Source organism: Hypomesus nipponensis, chromosome 7 (genome assembly GCF_054491055.1).
Source record: "Hypomesus nipponensis isolate SF chromosome 7, ASM5449105v1, whole genome shotgun sequence".
Classification (NCBI taxonomy): domain Eukaryota; kingdom Metazoa; phylum Chordata; class Actinopteri; order Osmeriformes; family Osmeridae; genus Hypomesus; species Hypomesus nipponensis.
In genome coordinates this window covers 13509993-13522529 of record NC_140367.1, presented here as the reverse complement: position 1 = coordinate 13522529, position 12537 = coordinate 13509993, and the positions used below count along the sequence as shown (strand labels likewise).

Sequence of the window (12537 nt, the reverse complement as noted above, 5' to 3'; positions counted from 1 at the left end):
CCAACTACAGCTAGTCTAGCTAGAGTCATTTGATGTGTGTAGAAACTTATTTCGCATTCTACCTGGTATGCTATATTATACAGGAAACGTTAGCATTGCTAATAACTGTTAGCACAACATCATACTGTCCTTATAGCTTGTGGTTGCAATGAGCATACAGTCGGAACAGCACCTCTTTCCAGGTTCAGCTTCCTAGCAAATCCTGCTTGCAATTGTCCAAGGTTGTCAAAACTGCCTTGGGTGAAATGTTCAGAGCAAATGAATGATTGAGTGTCGAAATTCGCCGGTATCTTCTCATAAGACGACAGCAGCCATGCCTGTTGAATGTTTGGCTCCTTGGGAAGACTGTGAGTGTTAGCCTTCCCTGTACAGCCTGGAACACAGCATGTACGACCGTGGTCCATTTTCAATATCCTTGTTATAATTCAAAACGTTCTTCTTTGTAATTCCTTATAAGTAGCTTACACAGAGCAGCGCACAGCTAAACTAGTATTGGAGATAGACGCTACCTCGGGCTAGTCTGGATGTAAATTCGGGGCTGTGACAAAGATACAGACCAGAGCCAAAAAGGGCGGTCCCCGGTCCTACGTAGGACCGGTAGCTTTGTTGAAAAGCTAGCGTTTTACAGCCAAATTTTTTCTTTTTGAGATTTGAATAGGAAATAGGTGTCAATGGACTTTGATATTCACGGTATGTTCATTTTACCAACCGAACTGTCATTATTCAACTATGACAAGGTAAAATCGGTTTTGCAGTCAATTGCCCCTTTAATAATTTTCAGAGTAACCTCAAACCTTTCTTTTGTTTCTTTGACATTACATTTTCTTTGAGGGCTTAGTGGTCTCGATTTAACATCATTATTTATAGCAACATTATTACCGGACACTGTTAGCTCGCAATGTGGACAAAGAAAGCTCCTGAAACAAAGTTTTTACTTAAATAGCCAGCTAGACCATATGGTAGACGCCCAGCAGAAGCTTGTAGCTAACAAAGAATGCTCGTGCAACAAAGTTGTAAGTAGCCATATAAAGGCCTATATATATAGGCTACTTGATTTGGCTGCAAGATTCGCTGATTTTGAGTGTCCAAGATATGATGGATTCTGATCTGTATCAACAGTGTAGCCATGTAGCTAAGGCTTGTCCGGGAAGAGTGGATTTTTTTTGTACGGCAGTTCTGGAAGATAAATTTAGATGCACCTGGTTAGAAACACATCGAATTTCATGCAATTTTACACAATACATAAATGATAAAAAAATGAACACCCATCTTTGCTGTATTGAAAGGGTCCTGTGTTAGCTATGGGTACGTCTATTGCATTTATCTATGTGTAGGACAGTTCTCAAGTGGTGGGTCCCGACCCAAAAGTGGATCGCAAGCTGGTGTAGGTCATTCTGATTAATAAAAGCATCTTAATACATGTTTTATGTTATTTAAAAGTAAGCTCAGAAACGTATGAATGTAAAAGGCATCTTAAACCACTCTGATCTGTTGTAATGTGTAGGCCTATAACTATGTAAACCGAACATTTAACTTACTTGACTGTAAAGAATGACTTTGTATTCTAGCTGACCAACAGCGCAAAGACAACAAAGCTGACGAGATGTAATATATATAGTGCTGTATATATCTGGCTACTACAGTACGGCACTATCTGGTGGCTGTACGAATTGTAAAGTAACCTCCCGAAAGCGGTCTGGAACGGACGACGAAAGGTAGAAACTAATTTGTCGTTATACTGTAGCTACCTGCCACTCGTGGGTCAAAAATAAATAGGAAAAAAAGACATCACTTTCACTAGACAAGGTTTGACCAATTAAAAAACAGCCATTTTTATTTTACACAAGGCTCAAAAACTATTTTGCACTCAAATAAAAGCCAAAGAAGTTGGCCTTTAAGTAACAAACTCCCGAACTAGCATCATATCAAACACAGACTGTGCATGCATTAGCAGGAAGCTGTGGTGGCGTAGCTATACGGGGGCCGGTTCTGGTGGGCTGGTCTGGATAAAAGTCCAGGGCCTATTTTTACTCCCAGTCCGTCCCTGCCGCCCCGCAACATTAAGCCACCCCACTGATAAAACATGTTCCCGAGGCTATGCATTTATGTTGTTAATAAATAGGCTAACAATAAATTGTTGTTGTACCAGCAATCCAAGTTTTGTTTTTCACTGTAGAAATCTCAAATTTCATAATGATTTGCCAATGCAAGAGAGTACCGGCACCTTTTTTTCTTCACTTCAAGCACTGATGCAGTTAGTTGTCTTGTATATTCTGTTCTATTTTTTTCTATTGAACAGTTGCAGGTGATAATGGTTAGATTCAACTTGCATCAAGTACTACAAACATAAGTGTTGTTAATGTGGTAAATTGTAAGTGGGCTGATTAATAAAAAAACATTTAACAAGTCCATTTACTTCAACAGTCGAAGGTTAAACATTAAGTGGAACAATATAGTCCTCATTAGGCTACTGTTTGGTATGTACCGTATGGTAACTAGCATAGCCGTTTCTTGCTCTTCACAATATTACGCTATGTATTATAATGTAATACATAAATGTTAATAAAGTATCAGACATGATACAACACACCAGTAACCAATTGACATTGTGTTAATATACTGAAAATATCCGTGAATCGAGATGGTGCTGCTGTCTGTCCCACCGAAAACTATTAAAACAGGTTGACAGCAGTGTTTTTTTTTTTTTTACTACAGCGAGCTACTGTAACCACGTGACAAAAAAGCTCTAGTTTTTTTCCTGTTTCACTGGCAGTGAGTGTTCACAATGTTGTATTTCACTCCATTCTAAACCAAACACGTCAGAAAGGACTGCCTTTTGTAGATACGAGTCAGCTGAGGATAGCCAGAATTTAGGATTTCTTTTACCAAGCCTGTTTCATTTGTCATTTGCCTGAGAAAGCGACTTCCGTTGTCGAGCTTCATTGAAAACCATTCAAACTGGTTGACAGCAGTGGGGTTTTTTGGAACTACAGCAAGCTACATGAACCACGTGATCACGTGTCGGCGAGATCAAAGCGTGTTGCAACTCTTTTTCTATGGCTCTGGGCCTACACTGCTCCGTCAGAGCCTGTTTAAGGAGATCCTTGCCACTCCCTGTAGACCAATTATTTGTTTGTAAACATTCGGGATTCGCTCGCAATGTGGCTGCAGAAAACAAGATAAGGATAGCATTTTAAATGACAAAAGGACCACATGAATAATACAAATAGATTTAAAAAGACCGAAAAGGTCGAGGAGGACAGACTTTTTAAGAGAGAAAGCGATTACTTTTTGATCTGTCGCATCAGAATTTTGATTTGGGTCACGAAAGTCTTGAAATTTGAGTGAAAAAGTCGCCAGCTACAGACCGCATAGTCGAGCGTCAACCATGTCTTCACGTCATGTCACAAAGTTCATAATTTTACAGTTTTACAGTCAATTCTACATCTAAAAAGTTGAGCAGGGCAGCTTTCAAGAGATATCTGAAATGATCTGATGTGGGAATTCTGCTTTTAGCCAGCTGGTCCGATTATTTTTATGATTTGTTTAAACTGGCAATCTGAGTGAGACTGCGTCCCCGTTTTGACGTTAGCATCAGTCAGACTCGGGTCGCTCACTGGCAGTGTGCACAATGTTGTACTTCACTCCATTCAACACCAGAAACGTCTGGGAGAACTGCCTTTTGTAGATACGAGCCTATAGCCAGCATCTCGGATTTCTTTAACCCTTGTGCTGCCTTCGGGTCACATGACCAAAAGGTTCATAACGAACCATTGTTGTGTTTACCCAATTTTACCTTATACAAAAGCAAATAAAAATAATTTTGTTTTCACCTTCGCAATGTGGGCGGTCTGAGACAGCCCAACGATTAAAAGAAAATGCTTCATTTTGTGTGCGGTGAAGTTGTTGCAAACAACGGTGGGTCACAATGACTGATGGGTCAGAATGACCCGAGGAGAACACAAGGGTTAACCAAATTTAAACCTGTTTCATTCATCATTTGCCTGAGAAAGTGACCTCCGTTAGCCAGGCTAGTTTTGCACGAGCCAGCCGAGTTTTGCCCGTTCACTCCATTCTACCCCAAAAACGTCAGGGAGGACTGCCTGTTGTATATACGAGCCTGCTGAAGATAGCCAGCTTTGATTTCTTTAACCTGTTTCATTCTTCATTTGCCTGAGAAAGTGACCTCCGTTAGCCAGGCTAGTTTTGCCCGATCACTTGGTCAGGCTTTTTAAAGGTATTGGGGTGAAGTGACTTTTGTGCATAGACAAGTGAAACGTAAATGTACTTGTCCAAAGGACAAGTGCCTCAAAAAGTTAATGTCAAGCCCTGCAATCCAGTGGCCAGAAATATATGATGACCTGATCGACACTCTGAGTGTAATAGACCCGGGAGAAGTTCATCTTTTGCAACCAACATGCGCAGTTGAGCCTGCTTGACAGTCGTGTGACGTAGGGTGATAATTGGTCTATATAAAACATTCTCTGGCTCCGTGCTGTGCGATTGAAATTACGACCTGAGCACCAGAGAAGCAGTTACAGCAGACCTGGGCATTGTATGTCCCGCGGGCCACAATCGGCCTACGGGTTGTCACAATCCGGCCTGCGTGAGGTAAATCAAAAATGTTAAATAAAGTTCGGTGTTGAGGTAGTAAATATGTAGTGTTGAAAGACTACAGTGATTAGGCGATTTTACATGTGCCTCTCACCGACAGAAGAGTTAGCTGTTGGTTTTTGGCTGTAACATTACCTCTGCAGCTAAAAGGTGAGTTACTGTTGCTAATGTAAAGGTAGGTAGCATCAAGTATGTGTGTGAATACACATGCTGTAACGCAAGTGTTGTACACATCTTTATTATTCGGATAACCATTCTGCTGTTGTTATGGCTCTTGCGATATCCGCCTTTCCCCTCATTGAAATGACTGAGTGCACTTTTATATTAATTCATTTAGCAGACACTTTTATCCAAAGCGACTTCCAAGATAGAGCTTTACGAAGTGCATAGGTCACTGATATCAACAACAAAATAGCCCCAAAACATTTTGAGTAACCATGAAGCACAACCAAAATAAGTGCCAAAGGGAAGAACCATAAGAGCATGTAGTTAAACGTAAAGTTACAATTAAAACATGCATTCAGTTACATTTAGTCATTCAGCAGACGCGAGCGACTTACAGTGAGTAGGCTACAGGCGAAGTGCCTTCCCCAAGGACACATCATTTGGTCTGGCCAGGAATCAAACTGGCAACATTCAGATTACTAGCCCGATTCCCTAACCGATCAGCCACCTGACTCCCAGGTTACCAGCTTAAAAAAAAAAAAAGTGCAATACCCGAGATTAGTCTTTAGAGTAAAGGGAACAAAACATACAGGCTAGGCTATTCTTAATGGTCTGTCAGGCTAGTTGTAGTAGAGAAGGCCACCTACTTGATTTAGCAAATGTAACTTTTGTTTTATATGCGCTACTGCTCTTGCAAAACCGGTCATCCACACTTGGAAATGGGAGTCCCAATGTTACAGTAATAGCCTACATAAAACTATAATAGACATTCTCAACCAGTATATTATCCACTGCCTATAATAGGCTATGCTACCTATCTTGTTGTTCCAAAAGTAGCCTATTAAATTTAACTTGAACTAATATGTATCAACATGTGAAACTGGTGTGGAGTGAGTTTCGGGGGTGAATGTAGCTGGTGTGAATTGGCTAAACTCACTCTTCAAGTATGTATACACACCACCAGAAAACAGCTAGCATTTCGTTGGCGTAGCTGATACAGATCAGCTTACGGAGACAGAGGTGGTTAGTTTGATCCCAGAGGCGGGTGAACATTGGCCACGTGTGACTGACGTCTGTTACACATACACAAACGGAAACTAGACGTGCAGAAAATTGACGGAAGATGCAGTTTAAGTTGAAAACGATCACCTCTAATGCAACCTAATTGACGTACTGTTCAATTGCTATTTATTCATTTAGTATATTCTGGTCCAAATAACCTTTTTTCTAAATCACATTAATGTCATATGCAGTAACTTTAAAATTTGCTCTTACCAAAATGAATGAATAAATTAAAATAAGTGTTTTTCACACAGTATTTTTACATATTCTAACATTCTTGACATTACAGTAAAAATGATTCCTCCATTCTGCCAACCACCGTACATTGGTGGCTGGGTAGGTTGACAATCAGCAGCAACGCTTGTACTCTGCCATTAGTTTGCTTACAAATACATCTATACTGCCTTTACCTCAGCCTGTTTCAATACTCAATATTCAATATGCTGCACAAGTAGAACACCCTTCTAGATATGTTGAAACTGAATACCTTTACAGTACAACCACTGGTACCTTAAAACATTTTTCCAAGCTTGTAATTTGAACTGTAAAGCAGAACTGAAAGAATTAAGTTAATCACACAGAAAAATGTGTTAACTAACCATTTAAATTCAAATGAAATAAACACTGACAAGTATGTTAAATTAGGCTTTGAAATTGTGAGAAAATCAGCAGTCTTGTCTGCTTGATACTGGGGGGGGCGTGTCGTCTGAAGGAGCTGAAGCTCCACCCCCCCAAGCGTATTGAATTTAGCAACAACAGCAATTAGCTAAATCAATTGCAGATATCAGAACAGACCTACCTGCAGTCTCTGAGTGTTTTATGTGTTAATGACTGTCTTTGCATTGTACCAGCTGAGTAACAGAATGCAGGTTATATAAACCATCTGTCATCTGACGTAGATAGGTGGCTGTGACGTTTATATGTTGGGTTTTGCCCCGCCTACACAAAACCTGAAAATGGGTGAGAAACTGTTCAACCGTCTAACTCAGCATTTCAGTGCAAAAAGGTTTTAGAGCAATTGTTTTGTTCATTTTATTTTACACCACAAAACAGGTAGAAGTTTGTTGGTATCAAGAAGCTTTGTGTTACAGTAGCGGTTTCCTTTACAGAGCAGTTTCTATCTGTCTTTAGGAGGATCTCCCTTTCTTCGCCGTATGTGGTACCTGAGGAAATAGAGAAATTTTAGAAAATAATAAATGTTAAGAAGCTGCAATTAACATCTATCATTTATAAACATAAATATTGTAGGTTGGTCAGCATAAGTGGAAGCTCCCACAATCATTAGGTTTGACATGAGGCCACTAGCTGCTGCAACAGGTGTCTTCTAGTTCAGCACCCAGAAGTATTATGACCTGACCTAACTGACCTGATAAAACAGTTTGACGTCTGCCTCAAACTGTCACAATCCAATAAGGCTGGGTAGAGAGAGGGGGGAATGCATGCAGCAAATAGCCTGGGCTGGAATCTAACCCAGGCCGCTGATTTAAGGCAACTGCCCATGTGAGCCACCGGAAAAAAACCCTATCAAAATCATATTTTACTTTTTCTTTTTTAATTAATAGAAAGACTTAAGCAATGTACCGTATTTCTTCGATTAAACGCCGCCATCAAATAAACGCCGCACTCGAATAAACGCTGCACCAAAAATGAACATTGTGTAATAAAAAGGTGTTTAATCAAAAAAACTACTTACTGTCCCACAGGATACCAGCGGTGCTTGGTTGTGAAAAACATTTTGCTGAGCTCCTCAATCGTAGGGGCTTTTTTGTTCTGAAACACCTCCCTACTGAGGTGAGCCTTCAGAACCTGGTCATGGTTCTCTGCAAGATTGATCAGAGGGTCTGGTCGTGGAATTGCCTGCAAAGGAGATTCACACATTTACAACACAGCAATTGGTCAAAATTTACAACTTCTTAATTGTGGGAGTTGAAAAATAAAGACAGCAACAACTGTAGACATTGTCATTTTGCAAAATGTCAAACATTTGGCTTGCAGGTACAGGTTGTGGAAAGGGATTTATATTTGACAAATTAATGTTAACAATCCTAAAAATGTATATTTTGATCCATGTCAATATTATACCAATTGTCTAAATGTTAGCTTCTCAAAGAACATTTGCATTTCCGTGCGTGCATAGATACATGAGTAGTACAACTCAAGACCAGAAGCTGATTAAAGATCTTTACCGTTGGATAAAAGTGTCAGCCAAATGAATACATTACCTGTGTAAGTTCATAGGGAACATCCATGGAGGGATGGTAACAGACAATGGTTTGCCCATCTGAAGTTACACCAATTTCTACTTGACTGAAATTGAGATAAATGTTTTGAGACTGTTTTCACATTCAAGTATCAACGTTGTCTCAACAAATAACACAATAACAGCTATATGTATGGCAGGGATTAGGCACCAACCTGTGCTTCATAATGATGATAAACGATTATCATGTACAAGTTAGTAGTAAGTAAGACTTTATTTATATAGCACATTTCATAAAAGAATTGTAGCTCAAGGTGCTTTACATAAAATCAATAAAAACAATAATACAAGTGATAAAAGTAATAATTAAAATTGCAAATCTATAAAAACAATACAAGTAGTAAAAACCCTTCTGAGATAAAATTACTTAAATGCTTCGGTAAAAAGGTAGGTTTTAAGCTGTGTTATATTGCTTCCCTAATATTTAAGGGTAATCTGTTGGGTAAGTGATATGACGAATATTCAAAGCCCCTCAAACTATTAGATTTTTCAGGACAACCCTTTGCTAGTATCCCTACAATCCATCTCCTTTTCACGGCTTACAGTAAAGAGCTGAGCATGCGAGTGTAGCGAACAACCACATGAAAATACTGACTATTTTGTTTACAAATGTTGCATATCATTAAGCTATAGTCAGACTTAAAATATTTGATACTTTAATTCTTTCTAATGCAACCTACCAGTAAGGATCATCAATTGAGGGACCACCAATAGCTGACTTGGGGTGTGCTTGCAGAAAACATGCTGTAAAATAAATACATGCAGTTTAAGTATGAAACGCAGACCGATGACATTCGCATAGAAAAGCTTCACTGCGGGATGAATGCGTACTTGGCAGGCACAGGCACTGGCGCTAGCTAGGTTACATAAACCAATACAACATTACAACAAATTTGCTGACACTTGGTAGTTAGCCAGATATCAAACGTAGATGTACAAGCATTATACAATAAGAAATAACTTACTTGTATTGTATTTCTGTCTGGTTGCGTTTGACAACTGTGTAAATAAACCGTTCAACCTCTTCAAATGACCGGCCATGCTCATCACTTGCAAGCTGTAGACATTCTCAAGAAGGAATTTCACATCCGGCTTTTCTTTACACTTCCGCCATACTTGGCACGATTAGCGCAATACTGCCACCCATCGGTAATTTAGAACTTCACAATTTTAAGTCAAACTGGGGTCTGGAAGAAGTGTCATACAATGTATATATTTAAGCAATAACATACGAGAGGCAGTACTTTATTGCCAATAAAGTACGTGTTCAAGGGTAGCGCAGCGTCCTTAAAGCGGGAGCGTTCCATATTAGTGCGCACTCAAAATAACTAAATCTAGATCTAGCCTAGCTAGATCTTGCACCATCTCATTCATTCTCAATGCACATTTTATAAAAGTTGCCTTTAAAATAACAACGACAATGGGACACTTTCAATAAAATAATATTTAATTTAAACAGTAGGCCTACTGTAAACATTCTAAATCAATCAAAATAAATGTTTCGTAGGCACTGCCACTGGGTATATGGTAGCTAGCTAGCCTACATATGCTGTAAACAAGTTACGAGTGACTTGGGACTCGATAGACTAACATTAGACTGTTGTTAAGGTTAGCTTATGTTGATTTGGATAGCTCCATTAATTGTGCATCCGTGGAAAACTTCCTTTTAAGAAGCCAAGACCAGGTCATGTACTGTAATTGCGTGGCTACGAAGCTCAAATTAAATAAGTGGATATCAAGTTAGCAACTAATGGCTAGACCTGAGCTTCCGTCCAACGTTCCAGTAGTTAGACCAGCTAGTTAGCACTGATAGCACAGGACAATCCAATATTATTGCTAAAAAATTAACCGAAAGTTGCTAGTCTAGCTTGCTACAGTAACCAATAAACAGCTGCACACCAGTACTAGTAGACAGTCTTTTTCTTCGGCAACCTTTTAGTTATTTTGAATGCGCACTAATATGGAACGCTCCCTTTTTAAGGTAAATGTAAAAAGGCGTACACTACTTTATGCTCAATAAAGCACACCCCGTGACTCACTCTCAACCAATCAGAATACTTGATTTCAACCACCCGTATTAATATATATATTGTATATATATTGTATATATATATTAGTGCTGTCAGTTTAACGCCTTATTAACGGCGTTAACGCAAACCCAAATTAACGGCGTCAATTTTTTTATCGCGCGATTAACGCTTTTGGCCTCGCAAACTTTGTAGTTTTTTTACATGCTGTTGCAACAACTGCCGACTTTAGAAAAACTACAACACCACACCGGATCTAGCTAGACCGAAAACAAAACAACAGGCACACACACTTGTTTAGCTTGCGAGCCGGCTAAAGAGTAGTAGCAGAGCAGAGAAGAGCTGTCTAATATAGAGAGAACTGCCACTCTCGGGAAACTTCCGGGTTCTGAACTGGTTGAAGTTCTATGTGAGGGCGCTAACGAGCAAGTGCAGAATGAATGGAGGTCTATGGAACTATACCCCTCAAAATCCACTTTTCTCAGGATATAATTTTTTGTCTAGTAATTTGAATTCTGAATTCGAAAGGGGAGGCAAAAAAAATACACACTGCTGGCTGATTTTTTTAAAGTCGCCTTTCTGTTCCAAAAAGCTTTTGAAAATGGAATTGACGTCATAGGCTACACATCGTACGACCAGAGCTACTGTTTTACGGAAAGCTCTGGTCACTTTTTTCTCTCAGGGCATCGACAACACAGCTGACAGGTTAGGCTCTCCCTGGAGAAGGGTCCAAATGCAGTGCTCCCTCCTCAGGCCCCTCCAAACCGGAACTCTCTCCTCAGGCCCCTGAAGCCGGAACTCTCTCCTCAGGCCCCTTTTTTCATGTGTATCCGAGGTATTAGCGCCACCGCTGGTCGGAGGATACTGTAGGCTATTTATATTAATAGGCTAACTTACATTGAACTTCGGTTTTAGCATAAGTCAATAGTGTTTAACAAAGCGGAAATTAGCATTGCGGCTAGCGTTAGGTACAGAGTTCTAAATTAACACCCTCCAAATGCGGGCTAAATTTCATTTTCATAATAAAAACTCGCTAGCCAGTTTGGCCGGTGATAGCCTAAATGAGGCATTTCATCAACGATACATAAGGCTATGTTCTCGGCATGGTTATTGTTAATTTATCCCCCTGCAGTAGCCTAAGTTTCCCATGAACACCGTAATCCTACGTTATTGGAATATGGAATATATGTTTAGTGCTATTACACATCTTTATGATTGAAGTGGTAATTGATGAAGCAACATTTAACATAAATACAAGGATGGATATTGATTTCAGATTAAGAGAGTAGTGTTGTTTGTATTATCAACGTTAAAAAATGAATTATTTCAGAGCCGGCTCTTGTTGCCGTGGAAACAATAAACAATAACACGAGCCAGCTGTTGCTGCTGCAAATGACCAACGGAAAAAATGTGATATTCTATAATGACCACTAGATGACGCTAAACTGCCAAACCTATTTTCTATGCTTGCCAGGGTTAGAACAGTGATCATGTTTGTAATGTTAGCAATACGTAACGCTAGCCGCAATGCTAATTTCCGCTTTGTTAAACATTATTGACTTATGCTAAAACCGAAGTTCAATGTAAGGTAGCCTATTAATATAAATAGCCTACAGTATCCTCCGACCAGCGGTGGCGCTAATACCTCGGATACACATGAAAAAAGGGGCCTGAGGAGAGAGTTCCGGCTCTAGGGGCCTGAGGAGAGAGTTCCGGTTTAGAGGGGCCTGAGGAGGGAGCACTGCATTTGGACCCTATTGTCTCCCTGTCAATACACATGCTAGAAAGAGTTTTGGCTTGCTAATGTTGTTGCTAATGTTGCTAATGCTCTGACATTCTGATTCTGCGCCCCATACTCACACCCAACGGAGAGTTCTCAGACTCATTCTGACTAGAATTACTAGTATGACAACGTCAGGCTAACGCTTCTTAGCCTGGTTTGCCAAATTATAAACAGTTCAAACTAAAGCATACAGCCAAGGAGCTCTCCACCTTTATTACTCATTTAAAGTATAGTTAATTATTTGATAAATCGAATATAAAAGCATCATAGAATGTTAAGTTTTTGAGCAGATAAATATATCTCTCGATCTGCCTGTTTTGTGATATACATGCCTAAAAGGCGCCTAATATTTCTATACTGAAATAATATTGTCATTATAATTATTATAACTATGATGATTTTTCAGTTGGCTATTTTTTGGTGCCTCCCAGCAGTGTTAATTTTGGCAGCTATTTTTGATTTAGTCTTAGTATTAGTCTTTAGACGAAAATGCTTATTAGTTTTAGTCACATTTAGTCATTTCAATCCTTCTTAGTTTTAGTCTAGTTTTCGTCGATGAAAACTCAATATTTTAGTCTAGTTTTAATCACATTTAATAGCCATATTAGACTCCTTTTCTTCCCTTC

General features: G+C 39.4%; 1 protein-coding gene across 1 annotated transcript; it reads right to left on the bottom strand.

The window, feature by feature from the left end:
- Window positions 1–6848: 6848 nt before the first annotated feature.
- On the bottom strand, window positions 6849–9224 carry mrpl42 (mitochondrial ribosomal protein L42). Its single transcript, XM_084701966.1, has 5 exons — window positions 9067–9224; window positions 8782–8845; window positions 8064–8148; window positions 7535–7698; window positions 6849–7004 (listed from the first exon to the last, which is right to left on the bottom strand). The coding sequence occupies exons 1-5, from the start codon at window positions 9146–9148 to the stop codon at window positions 6959–6961; spliced, it is 441 nt and encodes a 146-aa protein (XP_084558092.1). The 5' UTR covers window positions 9149–9224; the 3' UTR covers window positions 6849–6958.
- Between the last annotated feature and the right edge of the window lie 3313 nt (window positions 9225–12537).

Bases quoted from the DNA above. Each gene is read 5' to 3' on its own strand.
- mrpl42 (XM_084701966.1), bottom strand. From the start codon at position 9,148: ATGAGCATGGCCGGTCATTTGAAGAGGTTGAACGGTTTATTTACACAG. The intron at 8,149-8,781 runs GTAGGTTGCATT...TCTCAATTTCAG, and splicing joins TCAATTGATGATCCTTACTG to TCAAGTAGAAATTGGTGTAA. The intron at 7,005-7,534 runs GTAAGTAGTTTT...CTATTTCCTCAG, and splicing joins CGCTGGTATCCTGTGGGACA to GTACCACATACGGCGAAGAA.